Raw genomic sequence first — 24184 nt, forward strand, 5'->3', positions numbered from 1 at the left:
GGCGAAACTGCCTGTCGCCAAGGCGAAATGACAAGCACACACACATCGTATCTTCACCACATCTCTCTGTGTGTGTGCGTGTGCGTGTGTGTTTTCGTGTGCGGGGGTCGCCTAATAAGCAGGAAATTAAAATGTTATATGCATTGCCATTGCTCCATGGCTGCGCGTCGTCTTTCGACTGGCATTGTCAACTCGGCGGCTGCGGCTGCCTCCATTGTGGCAGTACCACGCCCACCGGCCACCGCCCATCGCACACCACCCACCGCCTTGAAGTATGCATTATTTTTACGTGTCAGTGCGCATTTTTGGCATAATTGAAGCACAAACTGCGCTCTGACTGCCTCACTGCCTGTCCTGTGGCTGCAGCTGCGGCTGCGGCTGTGCCTGCTGAAGGTCGCCCCACCGACATGACATTGCGTATACGCCAGAGCCGGACGGAACGGTGTGTGAGTTGAGAGTGTGTGAGAGTTGGATGAGGATGAGGATGGAGGCAGGGGATTGTGGGGTTATTGGGGGACTCGTTGCATCCAAAATTTTTGCTGCTTCAAGTTTTGGTCGACAGTTGCGCATTAAGGCAAGAACGATTTGCCGAACTGTTCGCCAATACCAGCAACAACAACAACAACAAAATGCAAAGGATAAAGTTTATAGTTGCCCCCATCTATTGTAACGATTCTTTTTGGGTGATAATTTTGAATACTATTTAGGCAAAGAGCTAAGTGTAATGAGAAGTTCTGTGCACTCTTTGTCATGCATATGATTATATCCTAACTCGCATATTTACTCACAGTTGATTGCAAATCCGTATGCCTGTATAGCCAGTAACTTTGAATAAATAATCCTTAAATCATTGTATTAGTATAATTCTAAGCAATTAATGTTTTTAAACTATTTATCTATTATTCAACTGGATATGTGCTGGGTATCAGGCAGTCGATCAGTCGTGACGCCTATTTGAATTAAATAACTTTCTTCTGCTTTAGCTGCAATTTTTGGTTTCAGCTTCAGCGCCAGCGACTTCAGCAGCCCCAGCCCCGACCGAATTTTGGCGCTCTTACGCACGGGCGTGTCGACCGCCCACTTTTTCGTGTTCCATTACGTTGACCCTGCTGCACTGTGGGGGAGCTCGCGTACTGTGCAAAACCTAATTAAAAGTGCTTTATTATGCAATTAATGTCAAGATAATATCGCATTCGCATTGTGCTGCACTGCACCAGCCACAAAGGAGCAAGTGTCAAAGTGGAAGATAAAGAGAGAGAGACAGAGAGAGGAGAGCATAAAATAAGAGCAGACGCATACATGATCCCTTCACACGGAAGAAAATTTAGCATGCATACCGCAGAACAACAGTTCCCAACAAATTAAAAAAAAAAATAAATATTTTTATTTAATTAGTTTTCGTGCCTACGTCTTTCGTTTAATATCGTGTCGAAATGCGCTCATCTCTATGCAAACTACAGTGCTGGGCGAAAGTTTGGGCTCAACTTACTTTTGCAGCCTCTCTCTCTCTTTTATCGCTCTCTCCTACATACGCTCTACTAGATTGTTGACAATTATTTTGCATAAATTTCGTGTGAAACACTAGAATGTAGTAAAAATTGACATTTTATATGTAAAGATGTATGTATATATGTATGCATGTACACATACATACATCTGTACTCGGCCATTGCCCTGTCCGTTCGCCCGTTCATCCGTTCGTCATCAACAAAATTGTGTTGAGGCTGGGAGGGTGTGCAACTAGCTTTTGGGTCTTGGGTCTAGCTCTTTTTGCTTTTGCTCTGATTTATGTGCCTTTTTAGTTTTGGCACAAATATGCGATCATCTTTGCTGTTGTTGTTGCTACATATTTGCGTCTTCGTCTAGCGCTGCACTGAGAGAGACAAACGAGAAGGAAATAGACAGAGCACGTGTAGGCTTAGCTGTCGCTACTTGTTCCTCTGCAGTTATTCAGGCGCACAACACACAAACACACACACGCCTTGCCTATGTGTTACTGTTCGCACTTCCTCTTCTCTATAGCTACTCACCCACACATAGAACACTGTGTTGTTGTTGGCATTTCTGTTGATACGATAAAACGCAAAGCATGCTAATTTATTGCTGTTGATTTTAATAACTATGCTAAACTTTATTGAGTGGCTATGTCTCGGGGAGTGTGTGCAGTTGAACTGTTACTTGGCATTTGCTGCATTTTATTTTGCTTTGTGGCTTGGCAGCATAGCAATTTTTATTTCATCTGTGTTCTGCTAGGCGTTGCCACACTGCTACTTGCATCTCAAGATGTTAATTGCAATCACACTAAAAACGATAACGCTTAAAGTCAAGTTTAAATTTATTTTATACTTTTTATTTACTGTATAATTTTACTTTTATTGTTTTTTGTTTGCTTACTACAATAGATGTGAGTGTAATAATACAGTCTGCCGAATGCTCAAGTTGGGCTCTTTTAAGTGTGTATGTGTGTGAAGGTTGAAGAGTAGCAAAACCAAGTGAATGTACATATATGTAAATATTTCAGAAAACTCATTCTGTCTCTGTCACTTTCTATCATAAGGCACACGCTGCTGAAGTTGGCATTTTGAATGGCATATTCATAATTACAATCGTAATTAGGCTGCATTCAATGGATTCATTAGGGCTATTCCCACATTTCGGTTTGCAAACCAGCAGTTGAAATGCGTTCGCAACTTCCCCTTTTCTTTTCCTTTCCCTTTCTATTTACACTCCCAATGCCCAATGTGCAATAATAATGCGAATAATTTCTACGAAATTCTTACCCAGTTAAAACTCTGGGTCCTCTCTCCGCAATTGCAAACAGATTTCAATGTAAATGCAGATGAATTTCAAAATAATTTTCCCTGTGCATCGAAATTTTACCATAAATCTATATGCGTTCAAGCTGAGCTGTGCAGTTCAATTGAGCTGCTCACTCAAATGATCAAATTGCTTAGTGCTGAGTAAAACATATGAAGTTGATGAATATCGTTTATATGCTGGGAACTATGTTGTTCCATTGAATGAAACGCTGTATTGAGAGCAAATGAGAGTTAACTAAAATGAAATGTAATGAACGTTGGAGTTGGTTCGTGAAATTGAACCAGAGCTGCCAGCTCTAATTGTGTTAAAGAAGTTAGCCTAAAGAGAGAAATAAAGAGGGGGAGGTGCTGGGCGTTGCCAGAAATTCAATTTCAAATTGCATTGAAATAATTTACAATTTTCCCCCCATTCGTTCCATTCGCCATTCGCCATTTCCCATTATTGTGTTTTGTGTTATTATGTCGGCTCGCTTTATTTGCGCAATTTGAATTTTGCGCAATTTATTTACTTTGACTCTTCAACTTTTCGGACGGCCACTCGAATTATACAAATTTGTTTCAATTGCTTTCGCATTATGTCCCTATTGTTATTTTTGTTGTTGCCTCTATATCCACGACAAAACAAAAATAAAACTAAGCAGAACGAAATTTGTATTGGGAATTCTATTTTATTGAACACAGTTGATTGCAATTACGCACACACACACATACGGACATACATTCATATGTACATGCGATCATGTAAATACACTAAGTATTTAGTATAAAAAACGATTCTTGCTTAATCATCATCATCGGGTGGGTCAAGTTTGATCGAAGCTTCTGTTCATTGCAATTGATCAAGACCATCACATGAGTGGCCCTGTGTGCGTGGGGATCTCCATTTACACTGCTGCTGTGCTAAGCCGCGCCCATAAAGGTATGCTATAGAAAAGTTACATCATTTTTGTTTTGAAATCATTTGCTAGCTGCATATAGGAATGCAATTGCGTAGACCTATGCTTTAAAAGTATCGTGGGCATCAGCTCTGTATGGGTTTGGCAAATATTCCAATTGCACTCCACTTGAGTCATCCTGGGCTCAGAAGTAACAAGCCGAATGTCATATACATGAGTCGCCTTGTAAATGTGTATAAAAGTTATTCAATTTCCCAACGCATTTATATTTACACATATTTATATTTAACTGCATTTGAGCCATGTGGTTGTGCTAAGGATCTTCCAAACTGTGCTAGATATATATAACCGTTTATTTATGTTACAATGATAGTATATAAAATATAATTTATTGTATATTATATTATTATATTATATTATATTATATATATTATATATTATATTGTATATTGTATACAAAAGCCGAGTTAATTGATTTAATTAATTAATTAATTAAAACAAAAGTTTTCTGACATGGTTCATGTCTCTACTTGCGTGTGTGTCTCTAAATAATTTAACATTATAAAACGTTTCGTTAAGTTCAGGAATGTTAAGTACACTCGTTAAGTTTTCACAATTTCGTTAAGTGTGGAGTCGCCGGGGACCTTATAATCCACATCACTTAGTCAAGCTGCCAACCAATTTACATTTTATAGCAAGTGTATTGTGTCCCAAAAGCCTGGTCGCGAACCATGCCAAATAGGTATAACTAAAGCTCAGACAAAATCCGAAACTTAAGAGAGAAATGCAAGAGAGCGCTTTATATAGATGTCCGTTATATATGCGCATAAGCAGCTAGGCAATAACTGTAGCCTGTTTTTGGGCGCGCTTTTCTGCTCAGTTGGCCAAGGGATGTCGTCCAGCAGGGACAACCAAGCCGCGGACGCTGCTCTCGTTGGCTGCCAATTGGTCAGTCGTACCTCTTATTGTTGGTGTAGGCGCTGCTGCTGCTGCTGTTCGCGCGTTTGTTATTGTTGTTGCACATCTGATTCCCGTTGTCGTAGTCATCGTAGTTGTTGTTCTTTTTGCTGACGGTCAGCAGCATCGCAATTTTTGTTATTGTTGTTAAGACGTGCAGTGTTAAGTGTTTGTTGCCTAAAAAATATACAGAAAAAAGAACAAGGAAATAATAGCATTTACAGTTACTTTGCCTGTGGCGCCCTGTGATATTTGTGTAGCAGAATTTAAAAGCAAATTACAGTTAAAGAAATATAACATTGAAATAAATATACACACATACAAAGTGAAAATCAAAGGTAATTTCCACAAAAAGTGAAAAAGATTTAAACGATAATTTTAAGATAATACAAAAAAGGCGATAAATAAACACAACATTTCAATTAAAAAACCCTGCAACTAGAATATATGTAGCTAGAAAATAAAAAAACATACATAAATACACATCATATACAAATGTGTGCGTGCATATGTATGTATAAAGCGTAAGCTAGTTGCAGTTTCCGCTATGTAATTGCTCAAGTGTGCATGCGTGTGCATGCATGCGGGTGTGCGCGTGTGTTTGCGTGTATTAGTGTTGGTTTGTTCTCTGCTTCCACCAACATGCCCCAATTTTGTGCTATCTGCTGCTGCTCCTGCTGCTGCTTCTTCTTCTATCACTTTTGATTGCTTTGACTTTCGCTGATTTTTTGTGCCATCTTCTACTTTCACTTTTAAAGTAAGTGTGAGTGTGTGTGTGTGTTGTGAATAAAGTGTATTGGCCTATTGCTAGAAAAGTCTGACGTGACCAACATTCATTTTGGCAGACAAGTGGATATACTGTCCGAAAAAACAGGTCACTCCTCTCTGCACAAGCCAAAGAACCCTCCACACCTACAGCATTGTATGCGGCTTGTAAATAAATCAACTAGATAACTAGTATTTATGCAATACATAGACACACACACACACACACACAATGTATTGTCGCACTGTGCACAGTGGAATGACCTCGCAGTAGGTTAATGAAAAAGCCCTTGTTGCTGCAAAAATTTCTGGTTCTGCAGCTACTTGCCAAAATGGCCGACACTCTCCCGCTCTTTCCCCTCTCCCACTCGCTATTCTTGCTCATTTGCACTTTCCTCTCCTATAGCGTGTGTGTGTGTATGCAGCTCATTAAATGCTTATTTAATTATAATGCATTTATGTTGCTGCATAATTAAAACAAAATGTCGTCCCCTGCAAATTTTGGCAGTTAAATGAGAAACGGTGCTACTTGGCGGCTGCTCTTTCAGCACCTCACCACATCCCTCGCCCTCCCCTCTAGGAAGCTTCCATATTAGGCTAATGGGCACTGAGTGGAAAGGAACAGAGCAAGAAGATGATGAGCAGATGGTGTCAACTGTAAAGGCCTGCCGAGCTCTTTTTCTAACACACACACACACAGATACGCATGCACACGTATACATGCACGTGTGTATGGATGCATGCAAGCGAGTGGACATGAATGCATGTGGTATATAACAGTTATTGGATTGTCGGCGTGCATTGCCTGCTCTGCTGAGACTTTGTGATCTGTTATAAAGTCAGTTATGTGTTGTTATAAGTAGCTGGCAGCTCTATAACAAGCAACTGTAGTTTCTTATTCCGTAAAAGCAATTAAATCAGAATCATGCTTGATGTGTGAGTGACACAGAATTAGGCAAATTGTGCAGGTCAGTGATATACGCACATGCATATGTAAGTCTTAATCAAGATGCTGCAGAGCAGAAGAAAGCAGAATGAGGGTTGCCTCGTTGCCTTGTTGACATCATAGCATTTGTGGCCAGTCTGAAATATGGGAAACAATAATTTGTAGGATGCTGCCCGTTGACGGATGTTTGGCCTTTGAAGTGCAAATGCTGCAGCTCCGGTTACAAATTCAATCAAAAAACTGTCAACTGTCAACTGTCAGCTGAAAAGTGTTGGGGGTATGGCAGACGGGGGGAGTTGTAGGGGTTGTATTGGTATAGAAATAGAAATGGAGAGCGACACCTGCCGCACACAATTATCGCCGATGATATGAGCTTGCAGACATGATAGCGTCTTCTTCCATAATAGAGGCATTGAGAGAGAGCGAGAGGGGGAGGGAGGGGGGGGGGGGTGACAGGGTGCCACTATTGCTGTAAGGCGATGCTAGATGAAAGCGTTGACGTTGACGTCGTGGACGTTGTCGTTTTTCACTCGTCTCATTTTCATTGTGGCCATCTTTAGTTTTGTCTTCATCGCTGTCTCCGTTGCGGACCTGCCCACTCATCGTTTTTCCCATGAAAAGTTTCGTATAAGGGAATGCAAAACTGTGCCAAGTAGAGCTCAGCGCGTGCTCAAGGGGCTGTCCCTTTGAATGGGTGCCGGGCGCTGTGTCCAAAGATATCTCCCGATAGACTATAAAACGGGTAGAGTATGAAATAAACCAATAAAAAGCTGTTACACTTAGGGCGCTGAGCCACTAGGAGGACAATAGCAAATAGGAGACTAGTGACTCCTTGCCAGAGCGTCAGAGTGGGAGACATAAACAGGTCAAAAGAAGAACACGGAAGAGGGATGTTGATCCCTCTTGTTATTAGTTACTAAAAGACAGCTTCAGGTTTGGTACTTCTTATTCCCCTTACTGCTATTCTCTCCTCACTTTTCTTTCAGCCATCATCCAAACGTGGAAATGTGCACTGCGAGCCTGAGCTGCAGCTGCTGAACAAACTGCTAATCGCTTTCACTAACTACCTGGCTAACAAGTTACCTGGCTACGGAGACGATGGACGGAACACCATTGTCGCTGACATTCACCAGCCTTGCGCTGTTGCTGCTGCTGCTGCTGATGTGCGTGTTGCTGGGCTGCCATTGCTTGGGTCCTCGCGCCGCCAGCTGGATGCGAATGCGCTCCAGCAAGGAAGAGAAGATCGGGCTGTCCAATCACAAGCACAAGCTCTTCCATCCTAACGGGTATATGGCAAGTGTAAGTAGTCACAGCAGAGTCAAGGCTGAGTAATCTAATCGTTTCACGTTTGCGCAGATCCAGTCCGGCTCGGAGTTTTTGCTGAGCACCAGCGGCAGCTTCAAGCGCTTCGATACCATTGACAAGGACGATCACAATCGGTCGCAGCAGCAGCTGCAGCAGCTTCAACTACAGCAGCAGCAGCAACAACAATTGCTGCTAAGCAATGCAGTAGACTCGACGACGCCCTTGTGGAATCTGCCGCAGGCGGATGTCTGCATTCCGCCACAGCCGTTGCGTCCGGCGCCCGCTCCAAATAGTGCCGGACCCAGTAGCAAGACCGTTACCTTTTCATTCAGCCAGCTAAATGAAGCATCGGAGGCACGCTCCAATCCGCAGCGCTCACCTTTGCGCACAGCCGCTGCAGCACTGCCACAGCCGCTAGAGGCGCCTCCAGCCCCTAGACTAACGACGTCTGCTTCCGTGACGCTCTCTGCGACGGCTATACCTCGACCCATAGCCAAGCGACAGATCTCACTGCAGCAGGGCATTAATCGCACCACGGAGGCAACGCAGGCTCCTACTCCCATGGAACCCAAGGTAGAGCGTCGACCCCCTTCGTTAAAGCGTCGCAACTCCAGCACAAATCCCTTCCTATGCGAGTCCACAGAGCAACTTCCTCCGAGTCAGCCAGATCTTCAGCCCCAGGCCGAGTCGCAGCCTTCGCCTGAGCTTCAGGCTCAGCCCAAAGTCGAGTCCACGCCGGCTCCCTGCCCCAACGGCAATCCCTTTGTGCACGAGGGTCAGAGCCTTTCTAGCCGCCTCCTAAAACTGCACAACACCAACAATCCATTCACGAGTCTAACGCAGCGGGTGAAGGGACCACACATGCTGCAGAAGACCATCTCTGAGGATTATTTATTCCGCAAGCTGCCCAATGGCCACGGCCTCAACCTCAGCAATGGCTTGAGCAATGGATTGGCCAATGGACTGAGCAATGGAAATGGCAATGGCAACTCCACCTGGTGCTTTGGCCGTTCGCTACTGCGACAGGAGTCGAGCATTAGCCTGGGTCTGGGCAGGCGCAACAGCTCGCAAGTGTCGCTGGATGGATCGATGGATGGCATGCAACTGGAGCATGCCATCTCCTGTGATTCGGTCAATTCGGATGCATCTTCCCTATGTCTGGATCAGCTCGATCAGCCCTACACACAAATCACGGGCTATCTCTGCGTTGGCCTTCAATACGAAAAGTAAGTGACTAAAGTCAGATTGGGTATCCCTGAAGTGAAACTCTTTTTGGGTTATTCAGGCACAGTGAGGAGCAGTTAGAGCTGACGGTCAGCGTGCTGGAGGCCAAAGGACTTATCTGTCCGCTTAGCATGGGACTGGACTCTCTGGACACATTTGTGCGCATCTATCTGGTGCCCGATCATGCGGGTGGCATGCAGACCAAGGTGAGTAGAACCAGGCATTGGAGTACCTCTGCCCGCTATAACATCTACAATCCCCCTCTGCCTCTTACCTGACAGGTGGTGAAATCGACGCTGACGCCCGCATACAATGAGAGCTTCAACTTTCGATTGAAGCGACAGGCGGGCAGGCATTCGCTCTGGTTCCATTTGTATCACAATGGGCCCGCCCACACGCTGATCGGGGAGGCGGAGATGGAGATTGGCGAGATGGCGAAGCCGATTACCACTTGGATACCACTCTCTGATTCACGTAAATGCAATGCTCGCTGGGGAGAGCTAATGTTCTCGCTGAGCTATTTGCCCACAGCGGAGCGCTTGACTATAGTCGTGGTCAAGGCGCGGAATCTAAGACTGGAGCTGGACAACGGAGCAGCGGAGCCGACAACTCTGCAGAACATCTTTGTGAAGGTGAGTTGTGAAGTCGCCTTCAGAGTGATTCTTTACTTAGGCCCATCTGATTGTCCAGGTCTATCTGATGAACAACGACAAGAAGGTGCTGAAGAAGCGCACCTCGCTGAAGCGCAAGGATCGCTGTCCCATCTTCAACGAATCAATGATCTTCAGTGTGCCGCCCCAGGGTTTGACCACAGTCCAGTTGCGTCTCACCGTCTTCGGTGTAACAGACGGTGGGGCTATCGTGCCTCTGGGTCATGTGATTGCCGGCAGCTGTGCGGTGGGCAAGGGCTTGCGCCATTGGCATCAGATGCTCTCATCCCTGCGCAAGCCCGTGGCCATGTGGCATGTGTTACGTCGTGCCGCCAATCAACCCATCTTCATTGGCGGCGCAGAGGCTGTGGTGGCAGCTATGCAGAGCACGCTTCAAAAAGCGACCGCTAAGCGCAATAGCATCGTCTAAACGAGTAGGATCAAGAAAATTTTAGAGGATGACGAGGGCGAGACAGCAGGCGAGGAGGTGACAAAATTACCAGAGAAATGGAAACAGAAGGCGGGAAAAGCTAGGAGAAGCGGCCAAAAGAAGCGGTAGAAAAGGATAAATCGAGAGTACAGAGAGCTAAACTGGACTAACTAAAGATAACACTGGAGCGGAAGCCAAAGAAGAAAGCTAATGTAAGACTTGGCGCAAAAGTAAAAGCTCTAATTGAAGTGGGCGTCAGAATTTGGATCTGTGTAGCTTTGTTTGAGTCGAGTTCAATTACAACACCCGCAGCCGAACCTAACTCTGCACCTTACCCTACCTCTTATCTTTTCCCGTCCGATCCGCACTGTAATGTTTCCCCCTATTCTACCTGCCGTCTAAAGAATATACCCTCTACATTGCATTTACTAAATTTAGTGCTCGGCATTTTTCTTACTTTTTTACAGAGGATTTCCTAGAACATATTCGTCACAGGGCAATTAGACTTTAGGCACTATCCATATTATATATAGATCCATAATATATCAGATACCACTAACTAAAACTATAACAACCAAAAACAAATACCTAAACTAAACCCGCACCAAAGGACAAATCGAGCCTAAATTAGCTAAATTACACATTCTAGTACATATATAGCTACATATATGTATATATGCACACAATATATACCTAAGGACTATAGCCGTCTTTCTACACCATATATGTATTTAAATTAGATAATTCATGCACCCATTGCTATCAAGCATTTATACTAAATATCGATATCGATTATTATCGTTCAGCAACGAAAATACAAAATCTAACAGATGAAACATGAACAAAAGAAGAATTGAGTTTTCGGCAAGCCGAATATGCCATACCTTTGTAATGCGCGAATTGATCAACAGATTGATTGACAGAACAATTGATTGATCGTTTACTGATAGTTTATGCGCAGATTTTTCTGAAACTTGCAATTAAGTGGCATATATATATGATTGAGTATAATTTGATTGATACATTTTATTGAATGATTGATGTAGATTAATCTTATGTTAATTATTGATTGACTGATTGAGGGATTCATTGGTGGTGTTATTGATGTTAAGTTGATTGATTCAGTTTTGGCAAGGATATCGATTGTTACAAACAAATCAAATGAAAACTATTATGCATAATTTAAGCTACAGTTGGCAAGGATGTTTTCGTATTAAAGGTTAAATAAGATACAGAAATATATATTCTATGAATAGATAGAACGTTTACTGGCAATCATCATTGTTGAAATATTATTAAAAAAGAGTAAAAGGTTATTGCATTTGGGCAACAAGAAAAACACCCAGATTAGTGCAATGTGATATGATATAATTCAGATTTAGCTAATTATACATTAGATACATATATATCTATGTGTATATGTATATATTTATCTGGTTTTATATTTGAATTTTTTATTGTGTTAAGAAACCAGCAAGTATTTACAAAATGTATTATAGATATATATACATATATATCCACAAATCAACAGACTTTAGAAAACGTTTAGAGTTTTAAGATACTTTTTTGTCGAGAATTTCATAGTACATTTAATTTTTGAATAAACGAAACAAAAAATAGTTAAAAGACAATAAAATTGCAAGCATTTAAAACAAAACGGAAAATTATTATTAAATAGTGAACAAATTAATTTTCGTTCATTCAGTCCAGATCCGCACGTCTATCTCTATATATAAAAGAATATATATATACTGATTTAACAAATAAACTTGCTATATCTATGCATAATCCACACATTTTAAAAATATGTAAGCAAATGACCAACAAATTCAAAAACTAAACAAAAAACCTGGCACAAACCTTAGCAGCTTTAATATTCCAACTAATTATTTAAAAGCGTATATTGGAAAGTAAGATTAAATAATATTAGTGTGCAAAAATTCAAAATAACTATGAAAGAAAAACAACATAATATTTATACTTATAAAATGACAATTATAATAAAAAAAAAAAAGAAAAATACAAATATTAATTATATTTAAGAATAATAATAATAATAATGCAAATTAATACTTATACTTAAAAAATAAAAACAAACTTTAATACAAAGATATAGCATTTATATTAAAAATATATATATATAAAAAAAAGGAAAATTAATAATTTGTCAAAAATTAAACAAAATTGAATAAGAAAACAATAATTTGCATACTCAAAAAATGCGAAATAAACATCAATGTAATTGTGTTAAAAAAAAAAAACATGACTACTTAAAAAAAAATATCAAGAATATAAAATATAAATGAAAACGATTATTAAATAATGAACTACAAATAAAACTCAACTCAGCTATATCTGAAATATGAAAAAATTGCGCTTTGAAATTAATCAACAGTTTTGTACTTTAACTAACAATATATTAAAATAAACCTCAAAAACAAAATTTGAAGAAAAGCAACAAAAAAATGGTTAAAAAATGGAATTTTGTTAAACTTCTCATGTTAAATTTGTATTTACATACATGCATATAAGTGCTATATATATACACCCCCGCATACATATTTATACATTTAAAACAAATTATACAGATAATATACTATATATACAGATATACCATATATATCTATATTGGATAAATGTAAAGATATATAATGAAAATGCTACAAATCGTCGTTATACAAATACAAAATCAAATTGAAATTAAATAAACAAATACTTAAAAAAAAGGCCTGAAACTGACTCAATTGTGAATATATTCTCTTGTAAACAATTGTTATTAAAATTTATGTCCGAAATCCTTATCTATTCTCGTAATATTCTCTTGATAAACCGAGGGTGACTTTTTATTTAGAGAGATATTATATGGAGAATAAAAGATATAGACCCATGCCCCTCAGATGGATCAATCTGAGCATAAAGATATATTTGTATATCAGTGAAACAAACATAAAGATACGGTCATATCTCATACAAGAAATACATTTAAATATATATTTTTATCTCATTTGCATATCCTAGAACAGACGCATAGATACATTTGTATCTCAGCTAAACGTCTATAAGAAATACAGTTGTATCTCAAAAAACAAAGAGAATGATACATTTGTATCTTTTCTGCGGTTTTCAATTGAATTTCCAATTTCAATTTGGCTGATGGCAGCCAGCTGTGCAGCCATTGGATCGTCTATATATAGACGATGCGATTAGCAGCCAATGGGCGGGCAGAGGCAGAAGCAGAGGCAGCAGCATAAGAAACTGAAGCAGAAGCAGAAGCAGTGACAGAGCCAGACACCAGCAGGGTAGACCACTTGACGTCGTCGGACTGTCTGGGCGAGCAGCCAGACGATCCTTTGTGATTGTGTTTTAAATAAGAGAAGACGTGCGCCAGATCCTTTCAGTATTTAGCTGAACGTGCAGCTGATTACATCTATATATCTCTCTCGCTCGCCCTCTCTAGTCTGTCACTTTGCAATGCAGTCTCTTTCGGTTAATCTGGCCAGCGCCAAGGAGCGTCGCCTGCTGAGAACACCCAAGTGCGCGCGCTGTCGCAATCATGGCGTCATCTCCTGTGTCAAGGGTCACAAGAAGCTTTGCCGCTGGCGTGAATGCTGTTGCCCCAACTGTCAGCTAGTGGTCGATCGACAGCGTGTAATGGCCGCCCAGGTAGCGTTAAGACGCCAACAGACTATGGAGGCTCTGGAGGTTACACAAACAACGTCGCAGCAGCCCGCTGTAGAGCCGGCCAGCGACGAGGAGCAGCAAGTAACACCCACCAAGCCAAGCCAAATGGCAGCTAATACGCTGCGCACGCGTCAAGTTTTGATCGCCCAGAAACGCATCTACAAGCAGAGGCTGCGCAATCTGCAGCAGTCCACGCTGCACATCACAGCCGCAATGGAAGGTAAGCGCAGTTAAATCAGTGATGGCACAAGCCAAGCCAATTTGGCCAAGCCAAATTCATTAAATAGCCGAATGCCAGCTAAAGACCAAGTGTCTTTCTGGAGGCTCAAGTATGAGAATACTGTATTTGTAGCTATCAAATTTTTTCGAATTGTTCCCAAAGCTCCAAGGCTGAGAATTAATTTCTTTCTCGAAGGATAAACTTACTATAAAAAAATATGTGAAGTTTTCTAATAGCTTTTTCTACAGCTTCCGATTTCAATACATGACTTAACGCTCAGTTCACTTTCAAGCCAATCAGTACATACATTAAACATACAAGCGCCAAGCTGTCAAAAATTCTAGACTTAGCTTAAAAATAGCTAACATGCTACCACTGATCTAGGGCGGGCGCTCACCATGCGGTGCCAGACTGTCTGGCAAGGCTTGTAATATGAGTAAAGTGTGAAGAAGGGAACGAGGAAGACAGAGATAGAGAGAGAGAGAGAGAGAGAGAGAGAGAGAGAGAGAGAGAGCGTGAGCGTGAACGGCAGGAAATGCCTGATTCGTTACTAAAACAACAATTTCAATAAGGAGAGCAACAAATTTGTTAAAACGTCACCCACTGAAATTGAACGCCTGTCGTATGCACGCATATTGTCCGTTATGTCAAAAAATAAGAAAAGAAAATCAGACTGAGTAGAGGAGGGGAAAGGAGAGAAGAGGATAAAAGAAACGTCCAATCTGTAGGGCAAGCCCAATTTTCATTTGTGTAAATTGATACGTGAAAACGGAAAAACCTCTTGAAGCAAATGTGTGGCAAAAGTCAACAGGGCAACAAAAACAACCAAACCAATCGAATTTTCATTTTTTCACTATTTTTCCATCTGGTTTCCAAGTAAAAACACGAACGAAAATCCACACAGTCAATATTTGGTGCCGTACTGTCTGGTTATGGTCTTTTGGTCTAGGGTCTGTATATTGGGTTCTGCGTAGCTCAAATTACGATTCAATTGCCATGTGCTACACGCAGAGAAAGAGATACATATAAAGAACTCTAATGCAATCAGAACATTAATATTGTTACTTGAAATTTATAAATATACATTTTCAATCTAGTCTCAATTTATACATTTGCAATTTAGTCTCAATCAGTCAAATAGTAATGTAAAATCATTTATACTTAATAATATACTTAATTTTCCTTTACTATTTGACTGATTGCATATTAATATTGAGCATGTATGTATATTAATAATTTTAAAGTAACAATATCAATATTCTGATTGAATTTCATTTAAATTTCAATACCCTCTTTTCTCTGAGTGTATGCACGCATACACATGCTGAACGAATTGAGACAATTGGAAAGCAATTTGTACAACGGATTTGACGCCAACCTCAAAGAAAGAGGGAGATCAAAGAGCTCCACCCTTCCCTGCTCTTACATACTCGACGCGTGTAATTTTCAATTCTAATGCCCTGCCCCTTTCCTGTCTTCTTATTCTACTTGCAGAATACAAACAGCGGTTTCCCACGTTCAATTCGCCGTTACTGGAACGCATGCGCAAGCGACGTGCGTTCGCTGATCCGGAACTGAACTATGCAATTGATACAACGCTCCTTGGCAGCTCCGCCTGTGTCGGCAGCGTCGGAGGCGGCTCAGCAGCTCCTTTGTCAACGCCACCAACAGCAATTGGCAACGCCTTTTATGATCTATTAGGTAATGCCGCCGCAGCAGCTGCTGTTACGCAACAGAAGCAACAGCAGACATATCAATCACTGCCGCACTTTACGCTTACACCCGCGCCAACGCCCATCGCCAAGAAACCTAAGCTGAGTTTCTCAATTGAGTCGATTATTGGTATTAGCACGTAGCCATAGCACCCTGAACTATTATCGCCACAAGTTGTATATATGTAGACCTGTATTTTTATAAACATTTTTTTTTATTAGTATTACGATTCTTACGAAATAAAACAATTTTCTCATATATTATTGCTGCTTGCTTATCTTAGAATAACAATTTGAATAGTTTGATTAATTATTTAAGTGCGCGCGCTGACACCTGCTACCATTTGATAACATTTAAAACGCACTTATCGATAGCAAGGATATTGATAATGCAATCGTCGCTAAATTTGACTTGCAATTATTTTAAATATATGACTGTCAAATAATTAAATACATTTTTGTATTTGGCTAATTTTCAATATGAATTGTATTTCTATTTCAATCATTTATTAGAAACAAACTTATTTTGCTTTCCTGTTTTTCGTGGCGTTGCCACCTGTTGATATTTTTTTTTTTCGATTAACTCGGAGCTACAATTTATGCGTGACTCAGTCACTGCTTTCTAGCATTTTATCAACTTTCACATGTAGCCATAAACAACGCACTCCTGGTTGAGTCAGAAGAAATGACAACTATTTTTTACACCGAACCTGAATTGGTGCTTAGCCATGGACGTAAAGTGCTGTTCCTCAATCCGAATGACTTGCAAATCTTTAAAGACATCGAGGTGCCAGCTGACCTAACCACATGTGGATTTAAAATCGAAGCAACGGACGAGGGCGAGCCGAAAGCGACTTGTGGATCCAATTTAGAGGTGTCAATATTAAATGTGTGTTATTCACCAGATAGACAGCTGATAGCACTAACTACTGTCGGGCAAAAGGCTTTGCTGGTCTACAAAAGCCGGCCGGAGCATGCATTGTTACTTTCTGTGCGTGCCTTGGCTCGTGCCTCGAGTGCTTTGGCATTTGCTCCTGACTCCAGTTCCGTTCTTGTGACAGACAAGACTGGGGATTGCTATCAATACGATTGCGTGGAGGTGCAGGCACCGCCCAAACTGCTGCTTGGCCATCTGAGCATTGTTTACGACATAGTGTGGACACCGGATCTGAAGCATATCATCACCTGCGATCGGGATGACAAGATTCGAGTGACAAACTATCCGGCTACCCATGATATACACAGCTATTGTCTGGGCCACAAAGAGTTTGTATCCGGGCTGGCATTGCTGCCAGGCAACGAAGGTCTCCTAATATCTATTTCAGGTGATAAAACATTGCGCTTGTGGAACTATCTGACGGGCAAGGAGGTACTGCAGCAACAGTTGCCTGCTCCAGCTGTGCGGCTTCAGATGCGTGAGCTTATCCAATCCAAGCGTTATCTACTAGCCGTGCTATTCTACGACCATGTAGAAGCCATTGGCCTCTATGAATTGGAGCTGAAAGAGGATGCCTGGTCGATTGCCAAGGAGTCTTTGGTGCGCGCAGAGGCGGGTAGCTGGAGCGTAAGCAACTTTGCTTTGACCAGCGATCGGATCTATGTGGCAGGTGCTGTAAACGAACGCCTAACGCTACGCGTATACAACAGCGCCGATGGAAAGCAGGCGGAGTCCGTGCCAGCGGGTTGGCTGGACATGGTCATGGAAAACTTTGCGGAACAAACATGCGTGCCAGAAGACCTGTCCGCGTGGTTCAAGAAGCGATATGACAACATCAGCGAATACATGGAACGTAAAAAGCGACGAATCGAGGACCAACAACAGCAACATCAGAAATGAGACCCTCAGGAGAAGGATGAGGAGCAGCATCAACACCGATAATAACAGCTGAAATAAGACCTACAGGAGCAGCTGCAGCAACAACAGTACCTCATCTAGTCTTAGTAGAAATTCATCAATTAAATCTCCTGCATACAATGAAGAGAAGAGAAATTGTATGTATACAGATTGCCCTTGTGTACTGTTAGCAAGGATGTCGATCTTTACAAGGGCGGGCTGCATTTTGAGTGTATGTAATCGTGGGACTGCTGATAGCTAAATATGATTCAAAATTGTATAATAAACTCAACAGTTAAGAAGATTTAATTTCATTTGTATATGTATATTGGTTTCTGCAGACAAGTATGTAATATATTTAATATTAAAAATAAGTGAAAATTAAACCGGTTTGTAATCCAATTTGCTTTCGAGCTTCTTGTTGTCCGAGACTTTACGCACGGCCTTCATGAAGTCCTCCTGAATTACATATTCCCGTTCAGCTCTGCAAAAGAAATTTGAATATGCGTAAATAGAGCTGGACCTATACAATAAGCTTATAGATACATTGACCTAACCTATACATACATATATAGATACATATATATTTAGGACATTAGTATTATATTATCTAGGGTATTACCTGATGGCAAAAAGTCCCGCCTCGGTGCAGACATTACGCAAATCGGCACCATTAAAGTTGTCCGACAATTTGACTATAGCTTCGTAATCGATTTCACCATGCTTTGCGATCTTAAGCGCATGAATCTTTAGGATCTCCAAACGCGCCTGCTCATTGGGCAGGGGAATTTCAATTTTACGATCCAGACGACCAGGTCGCAGCAGAGCGGGATCCAGGGTATCTGGGCGATTGGTGGCCATAATCATTTTCACCTGACCCAACGAATCGAAACCATCCATTTGATTGAGCAGCTCCATCAGCGTGCGCTGTATCTCGCGATCGGCGGAGGTGCCCTCTGAGAAGCGTCGACCACCAATCGCATCGATCTCATCCATGAATATGATGCAGGGCTGATGGTCGCGTGCATAGTTAAACATTTCACGTATCAATCGTGCGCTCTCGCCAATATATTTGTCCACAATGGCCGAAGAAACAACCTTCAGGAAATTCGCATCCAGCTGGGAGGCAACTGCGCGTGCTAGCAAAGTTTTACCCGTGCCAGGCGGCCCATAAAGCAAGCAACCCTTTGGAGGCGTGATGCCAACGCGCAGGAATAGCTCAGGATTAAGCAACGGCAATTCGATAACTTCACGTAGTTCACGTATTTGCTCTGTAAGACCACCAATAGCGGAGTAGGTGACATCGCCAGGATCCTCATGGGACATGTTGTAGACCAACGGATCGACTTCACGTGGCAAATAACGCATTATGGTCAACGTGGTCATATCCAAGGCAACACGAGTGCCAGACTTCAATTTTGCCTTATCCAATTGTCGACGGCAACCAACCACATAGCGCGGCCCATTCGTAGCCTTCACAATAACTGTAAATAACAAGTCATTTACATATACCTATTGCAGCAGGATATTTGCAGTCGGCTTACACTTATCCTCTGTCAATTGCTTCAGCACCTCGCCGACAATTTGGCCCACGCTTTGCAGCGCCTTCAAATCATTCTCGGATTTGTCATATAGTTTGGTCAACTCCTTCAGTTCTTCACGCTCTGGGTAATTTAATAATTTTTAACTATTTGATTAAAGAAATAATTTGTTTTAATGATATACCCACTTTCTTTGAGTCGACCCTCAACTTCTTTGTGTTCCAGTAGCTTTTTTCTGTAGTCGGACAGGGCCTTTTCTCTTATACTTTCGTTGCATGGTGCGGCAGTCACAGTCATCTTAGCTGTTTGTTTTTTAAATGTTTTCAATAAACTATAAACATAAACACTTTTAACTTATTAAAATGAAGCCGTCTCTAATGATATTGCAGTTTTGCAAAACAGTGTGACCGTCACATGGTAAACATTTTAGACAAATACTAAAAAGTATATACCAAACTTTAGCAAAATAATTTCAATTCAGTACGCTGTTCACTGGCAATGGATAAATAACACAGATCAATAAGCTGGACAATACCATATGTTATATATTTTTGGCAATATATAATGGCTTAAAAGGAATTAAAACATCATTCTTATTTTGTAATTTCTTGAGCACTAGTTAACACAATTTAGATCTGATAATGTGTATTTGCGACGTCAAGCGCAAGTAAAATATAATGTGAGCTACTTCACAATATTTTCCGAATTCCAAATAGCAAGATCAAAACAAAGACAAAGTAAGCATTAAAATTTGAAGAGCAGTTAAATGAAATCAAATTTCACGTTTCGAGTAGTTGCCACAATATATCAACGATCAGTGCTTCTGACGTCACAAATACACAGCAAAAATACTGCATTACATAGCATAGTAAACAACCTATAGAGACTGTCCTATTATGCCATAATGCCGTTAACCGCTCAATTTGTGCGCAATTTGCAGCGGTTCCGACTAGTGACCTTTGACGTAACTGATACTCTGCTCCGACTTAAGGATCCCATCAAGCAATACGCTCAAACGGCCGCAGCATGTGGAATAACCGGTATAACCAAAGAACAGCTGGAACCCTGCTTTCGACAGCATTTTAAATTGATGAGCAAAACGCACGCAAATTTTGGGAGCTGTTCGCCAAACATGAATTGGCAAACCTGGTGGCATCAGCTGGTGATCGATACATTCACTTGCGCCGATGCCAATCTACCTAAAGCAAAATTGCAAACAGTAGCCGAACAGCTGCTCGATGTCTTTCGCACCAGCGCCTGCTGGACACGAATCGATGGAGCAACCAGCTTCGTGGAACGCGTTCGGGACACCGGCAAATGTGTGGGCATCATCTCAAATTTTGATCCCTCGCTGTGTCAGGTGCTCAACGCCATGGGATTCAGTGATAAATTTGATTTCATCATCAACTCCTACGACGCGGGCGTCATGAAACCAAATTCCGGCATATTCCAATTGGCTTTGCAGAAGGGCCGGAATGTTGCACCTGCCGAAGCGCTGCACATTGGCAACAAGCTGGACATGGATTACATGGGTGCTCGAAATAGTGGTTGGTGCAGTCTGCTCGTGCAGGAAGAAAACAAGGAGCAGCCACTACAACGAAGTAACCAGCAGCTGCAGCCCGAGGCCAGGCACAGTTTTGCGAGTCTCGCTCAAATGCTACAGGCGCTCGAGACTAAAGAGATATCCTGGTAAAGGCACAGTAAAAGTGAACAGCCTAACCATACAAAAACATATTATTGTTAATTTACATTTATAGTTTCCTTTAATCCCCATTAAAATACAGATATTTATGTTTATGAATGTTGTCAAATATATACGTTTTAACTTAAGCAACAAAATGTAAAAAATACGAATTATTTTATTACTGTTATTTTATTAAATGTTCCATTGGCTGTTTTTTTAATTTTATTTTTTCTATAAGTTTTCATAAAGAAAATTAAGAACATTAATATTGCAATAGTTACATTTTATAATTTTTATTTTTTATAATTTTTAATTGCAATAGTAATTCTGTTTTATATTTTATTTTATTTGTTATCATAGTTTGTAACTTTTTTTTATTTATCTAAATTAATTTTTTAAACCCTTATTTTTCAAAATCAAATTCTTAAGCTTAACTTTAAAGCTTAAATTAAACTAAAATGTACAATGTATATAATAACTATCAATAATATAATATATATATATACATATATATATGTGTGTGTATGTATGTAAAAATAAATATGCATGTAAAAAACATAAATACATCATATATATATATATACGTATAATACATACACGTATATATAATTTTTATTTGTGCATTTTTTAACATTTAAAAATGGATAAAATTCGATTCTTCTTTACATTTTAACCTAAATAATTTAAATTATTTATTTGGATTTTTTACAATAAACAGTGATAAAAAAATTTGTAAATATATTTAAATTCAATTGTGCCAATTAATAAAAATGTAAATCAAATTAGAGCACTTTAAATATTTGAATAATTTGTATTGTTAATTTTTTAAGAAAAATATATTTCTAATTTGCATTAAACAATTTTTGGTTACAGGAAAGTAAATCTAGCAATATTAAAAATGCCCAAGTTAGACTAAAATATTTGTTAGCTTATTTAATAATTTAAATCATTTTAGTTTTGGAATAAACATATTTGGTTTGAGACAGCAAAAAGAAAAAAGAAAAAAAACAACATATTTTTGTATTTATAAAAATATTATCATCGAAAAATAAGTACTCTTAACGTAGAGTATTCAATAATCGTTTTTACTTGCTTAAACTAAAATTCTGAAGAAATACAACAAAGTTTACGAATCGAAAATTAAAAACTTGGCTTAAAAATCAGTTTGTGGCAGGCAAAAATTAATAAAATATATACAAATGGATAGTTATATAAAAATAATAAGTGACGTATTTTGTATATATGTATGTATGCATATATGTATGTGCAGAAATGTGTATGTAATCTTATCTAGGAATATCTATTTATGAAATAGAATATAATTATATTAGGTATTTACATTTAAAGGGCATGCGAAACGAGTGAATGATAAACATTTTAAAAGCTATTTTACATGAAAAGTTTTTTTTACAATTATCTTAATATTTTCCATTCTTGCCATCCTTTTCGCTTTTATGGAATGCAACTGGAAGAGAGGGAAAGCAAAAGCTTGGATGTCTCCGACTCCAACTACGTAGACTTTGTAGCTTTTGCGGGCATTTGTGCCTTGGCTGCCTTCAGCTGCTCCAAATTGAATTGCTTGCGTATTTCGGTGGAGACTTGGCGTATAACACTTTCCGTGCTGGCCATCAGATCCCGCTCGAGCACCTCGATGTCAATGTCCTTGCTCTCCAAGCGCATCTGCATGTCCGAGTAGAAGTCACAGAAGAGGACCGGCTCATCGGAACCATTCGGTGTCCGGGTACTGCAATATTGTCCCCGCCGGTGCAAATCCTCGTTGTTGGCTCGCGAATCGAGGAAGCGGCGTGCGCCCAGTGGTAATTGCTGTTGGACTAATCGCTCGTGGCTTTGGAAAATACGTTGCTTCAGCTTCTTGAACTCCTTCAGCTCGTTCTTCATGTACTTTACATAGCTGTACATTTTCGATGTCTTCTTTGTGAGATTCTCCAAGCAGGTGATGAAATTCCGCACCTGCTGTGTGCGTGGCAGGGTACTTGGATCCAGACGTTCCGCCTCATCGAAATGGAACTGCGAACGATTGAAATCATGTTTCATGGCCAGCGCCGAGGCCAACACCACATGATTCTCAGCCACGAGCGGTGCGTGCTCCACCGCCGCACTCAATATCAGATCTGCATCGGCCAGTCGGCCCATGCGAAAGAGAATGGTGCCGAGACTTAGGAGTGGAATGTCTTTGTGTTCGGGTGGAGCTAACATAACTGCAAGGCGCGCGCAGGGTAACGCCTGCAACGCATTGCCACGCATCCGCCAATAGTAGGAGCTTAGAGTATGGAATTTCCATGAATCGGGCTGCCTTTGTAGACCCTCTAGAGCAAAGCGACGCGTCAGCTCAACGGTGGCTTGGCCAATGTTCGTATCATGCTCCCGCTCTACGTATGCGGACTCCAGCACCTCCGGCTGGAAGCTATCCAAATGATCATATGTCGCTGGACCCACGCCTAACTCCTGATAGTTTTTGCAAATTGGCTCCTGATCACGATTGGCTTTACTTTTGAAGCCGCCATGCGGCATGTGTTGCTGTAACTCACGGTGCTCCGGCAAATTGATGCGCTTTAGCTGATCCGGTGTTATCTTCAGATAAGACATGCGCTTCTCTAGCAGATAGTAGTCCATGGCGCATTTAGCCTGCTCGGCCAGATCCTCGCCGAAGCGCATGGAAAAGCGTAAATGTTCAACAATTTGCTCACGTTTGCGCAACAGCTCCAAGTAGCTACGCTCCACGTACTCATTGTAGCGTATCTGCTCCAGAAAGGCAATCAAATTATGAGGCTCACGCATAAAGAAGGGCGAATCCAATTTTTGGACAATTTGCTCATCGTTGAGCACCCAATGGTTACAGGCATAAAGCACGTGGATGCAGCAGACGGCAACTAAATACGGATATAGTCTCATTATGCATTGGTTGTGCTGTGATTACTCGCGTTGCAGATGTCTGCCAGTCGATTTACAGGTAATAACATTCACATCGACTTCCTTTTTGATATGTAAATAAACACACCGACAGTAGTTTGTTTTGTACTCTGCCCATTTTTAGGGCATGTTAGGTTAACAGCTATATTCGCCGGAAGATGTAAACTGCAATGTTAAGGACTGGGCTGCCAGAGTAATTAAATTTAAGTGTATTTTAAATTAACAGCAAGAATTAACGTGATACATTAATCAATCATTAAAATACAAATACATTTATGTTGATAAACGTTACTTTAATGCTGCAGTCCATATTTAGGGTATTTTATGTTAACGCCTATTTTCGCCGCATCATATGTGCTGTTAGCATAACATAAGCACTTTTAAATCTGCGGTGATATGGCTGATACATGCAGGATAATTGTGGTCTTTTTTAACTGATTTGTGTCTGGTTCAACTCTCCTTGAACAAATACTAACACAAAAATCACTAAATTGTGTCTGTTTTGGCTAATCAACAACAGTTATAATCATAATCACTCTATATATGAATATACAAACATGCATTTTATTACCGTTGACTGCATGCAGTC

General features: G+C 40.6%; 6 protein-coding genes across 7 annotated transcripts; 4 read left to right on the forward strand and 2 right to left on the reverse strand.

Moving 5' to 3' along the window:
* The first annotated feature begins 4606 nt into the window (after positions 1 to 4606).
* Syt12 (Synaptotagmin 12) lies at positions 4607 to 13000 on the forward strand. 2 transcript variants are annotated; one of them, XM_018015425.2, is made up of 6 exons: positions 4607 to 5010; positions 7370 to 7682; positions 7740 to 8914; positions 8974 to 9118; positions 9194 to 9544; positions 9603 to 13000. In XM_018015425.2, exons 2-6 carry the CDS (start codon positions 7482 to 7484, stop codon positions 9990 to 9992), a joined length of 2262 nt encoding a protein of 753 aa, XP_017870914.1. In that variant the 5' UTR covers positions 4607 to 5010; positions 7370 to 7481; the 3' UTR covers positions 9993 to 13000. The 2 variants fall into 2 exon arrangements, with proteins under 2 accessions (XP_017870914.1, XP_089330330.1); XM_089474204.1 differs by lacking the exon at positions 4607 to 5010 and adding an exon at positions 5108 to 5429.
* A 138-nt stretch (positions 13001 to 13138) lies between these two features.
* dmrt11E (doublesex-Mab related 11E) lies at positions 13139 to 16065 on the forward strand. Its single transcript, XM_018013932.2, has 2 exons — positions 13139 to 13893; positions 15388 to 16065. Exons 1-2 carry the CDS (start codon positions 13464 to 13466, stop codon positions 15747 to 15749), a joined length of 792 nt encoding a protein of 263 aa, XP_017869421.1. The 5' UTR covers positions 13139 to 13463; the 3' UTR covers positions 15750 to 16065.
* Positions 16066 to 16140: 75 nt separating this feature from the next.
* Positions 16141 to 17748, forward strand: wuho (tRNA (guanine-N(7)-)-methyltransferase non-catalytic subunit wuho). The gene has a single exon (XM_018015078.2). The coding sequence runs from the start codon at positions 16291 to 16293 to the stop codon at positions 17440 to 17442; it is 1152 nt and encodes a 383-aa protein (XP_017870567.1). The 5' UTR covers positions 16141 to 16290; the 3' UTR covers positions 17443 to 17748.
* Positions 17744 to 19411, reverse strand: Rpt4 (Regulatory particle triple-A ATPase 4). Its single transcript, XM_018015075.2, has 4 exons — positions 19169 to 19411; positions 18984 to 19103; positions 18062 to 18923; positions 17744 to 17923 (listed from the first exon to the last, which is right to left on the reverse strand). The coding sequence occupies exons 1-4, from the start codon at positions 19275 to 19277 to the stop codon at positions 17821 to 17823; spliced, it is 1194 nt and encodes a 397-aa protein (XP_017870564.1). The 5' UTR covers positions 19278 to 19411; the 3' UTR covers positions 17744 to 17820.
* A 179-nt stretch (positions 19412 to 19590) lies between these two features.
* Positions 19591 to 20884, forward strand: LOC108618883 (rhythmically expressed gene 2 protein). The gene has a single exon (XM_018015084.2). The coding sequence runs from the start codon at positions 19885 to 19887 to the stop codon at positions 20671 to 20673; it is 789 nt and encodes a 262-aa protein (XP_017870573.1). The 5' UTR covers positions 19591 to 19884; the 3' UTR covers positions 20674 to 20884.
* Positions 20885 to 21270: 386 nt separating this feature from the next.
* On the reverse strand, positions 21271 to 24147 carry LOC108618873 (tetratricopeptide repeat protein 17). The gene has a single exon (XM_018015070.2). It carries the CDS (start codon positions 23575 to 23577, stop codon positions 22174 to 22176), a length of 1404 nt encoding a protein of 467 aa, XP_017870559.1. The 5' UTR covers positions 23578 to 24147; the 3' UTR covers positions 21271 to 22173.
* Positions 24148 to 24184: the final 37 nt, after the last annotated feature.

This window comes from Drosophila arizonae, chromosome X, assembly GCF_054131065.1.
Source record: "Drosophila arizonae isolate 15081-1271.41 chromosome X, UAZ_ARI_1.0, whole genome shotgun sequence".
In the NCBI taxonomy this organism is placed as follows: Eukaryota; Metazoa; Arthropoda; class Insecta; order Diptera; family Drosophilidae; genus Drosophila; species Drosophila arizonae.

What these genes read in the sequence shown, in the direction of transcription:
- wuho (XM_018015078.2), top strand. Translation starts at nt 16,291, where the DNA reads ATGACAACTATTTTTTACACCGAACCTGAATTGGTGCTTAGCCATGGA.
- dmrt11E (XM_018013932.2), top strand. Translation starts at nt 13,464, where the DNA reads ATGCAGTCTCTTTCGGTTAATCTGGCCAGCGCCAAGGAGCGTCGCCTG. An exon ending in CATCACAGCCGCAATGGAAG is followed by an intron (nt 13,894 to 15,387) that starts GTAAGCGCAGTT and finishes TTCTACTTGCAG; the next exon opens with AATACAAACAGCGGTTTCCC.
- Rpt4 (XM_018015075.2), bottom strand. Translation starts at nt 19,277, where the DNA reads ATGACTGTGACTGCCGCACCATGCAACGAAAGTATAAGAGAAAAGGCC. An exon ending in TGAGGGTCGACTCAAAGAAA is followed by an intron (nt 19,104 to 19,168) that starts GTGGGTATATCA and finishes TAAATTACCCAG; the next exon opens with AGCGTGAAGAACTGAAGGAG. An exon ending in GCGGGACTTTTTGCCATCAG is followed by an intron (nt 17,924 to 18,061) that starts GTAATACCCTAG and finishes TTTCTTTTGCAG; the next exon opens with AGCTGAACGGGAATATGTAA.
- LOC108618873 (XM_018015070.2), bottom strand. Translation starts at nt 23,577, where the DNA reads ATGAGACTATATCCGTATTTAGTTGCCGTCTGCTGCATCCACGTGCTT.
- Syt12 (XM_018015425.2), top strand. Translation starts at nt 7,482, where the DNA reads ATGGACGGAACACCATTGTCGCTGACATTCACCAGCCTTGCGCTGTTG. An exon ending in CGGGTGGCATGCAGACCAAG is followed by an intron (nt 9,119 to 9,193) that starts GTGAGTAGAACC and finishes CTTACCTGACAG; the next exon opens with GTGGTGAAATCGACGCTGAC. An exon ending in TGCAGAACATCTTTGTGAAG is followed by an intron (nt 9,545 to 9,602) that starts GTGAGTTGTGAA and finishes CTGATTGTCCAG; the next exon opens with GTCTATCTGATGAACAACGA.
- LOC108618883 (XM_018015084.2), top strand. Translation starts at nt 19,885, where the DNA reads ATGCCGTTAACCGCTCAATTTGTGCGCAATTTGCAGCGGTTCCGACTA.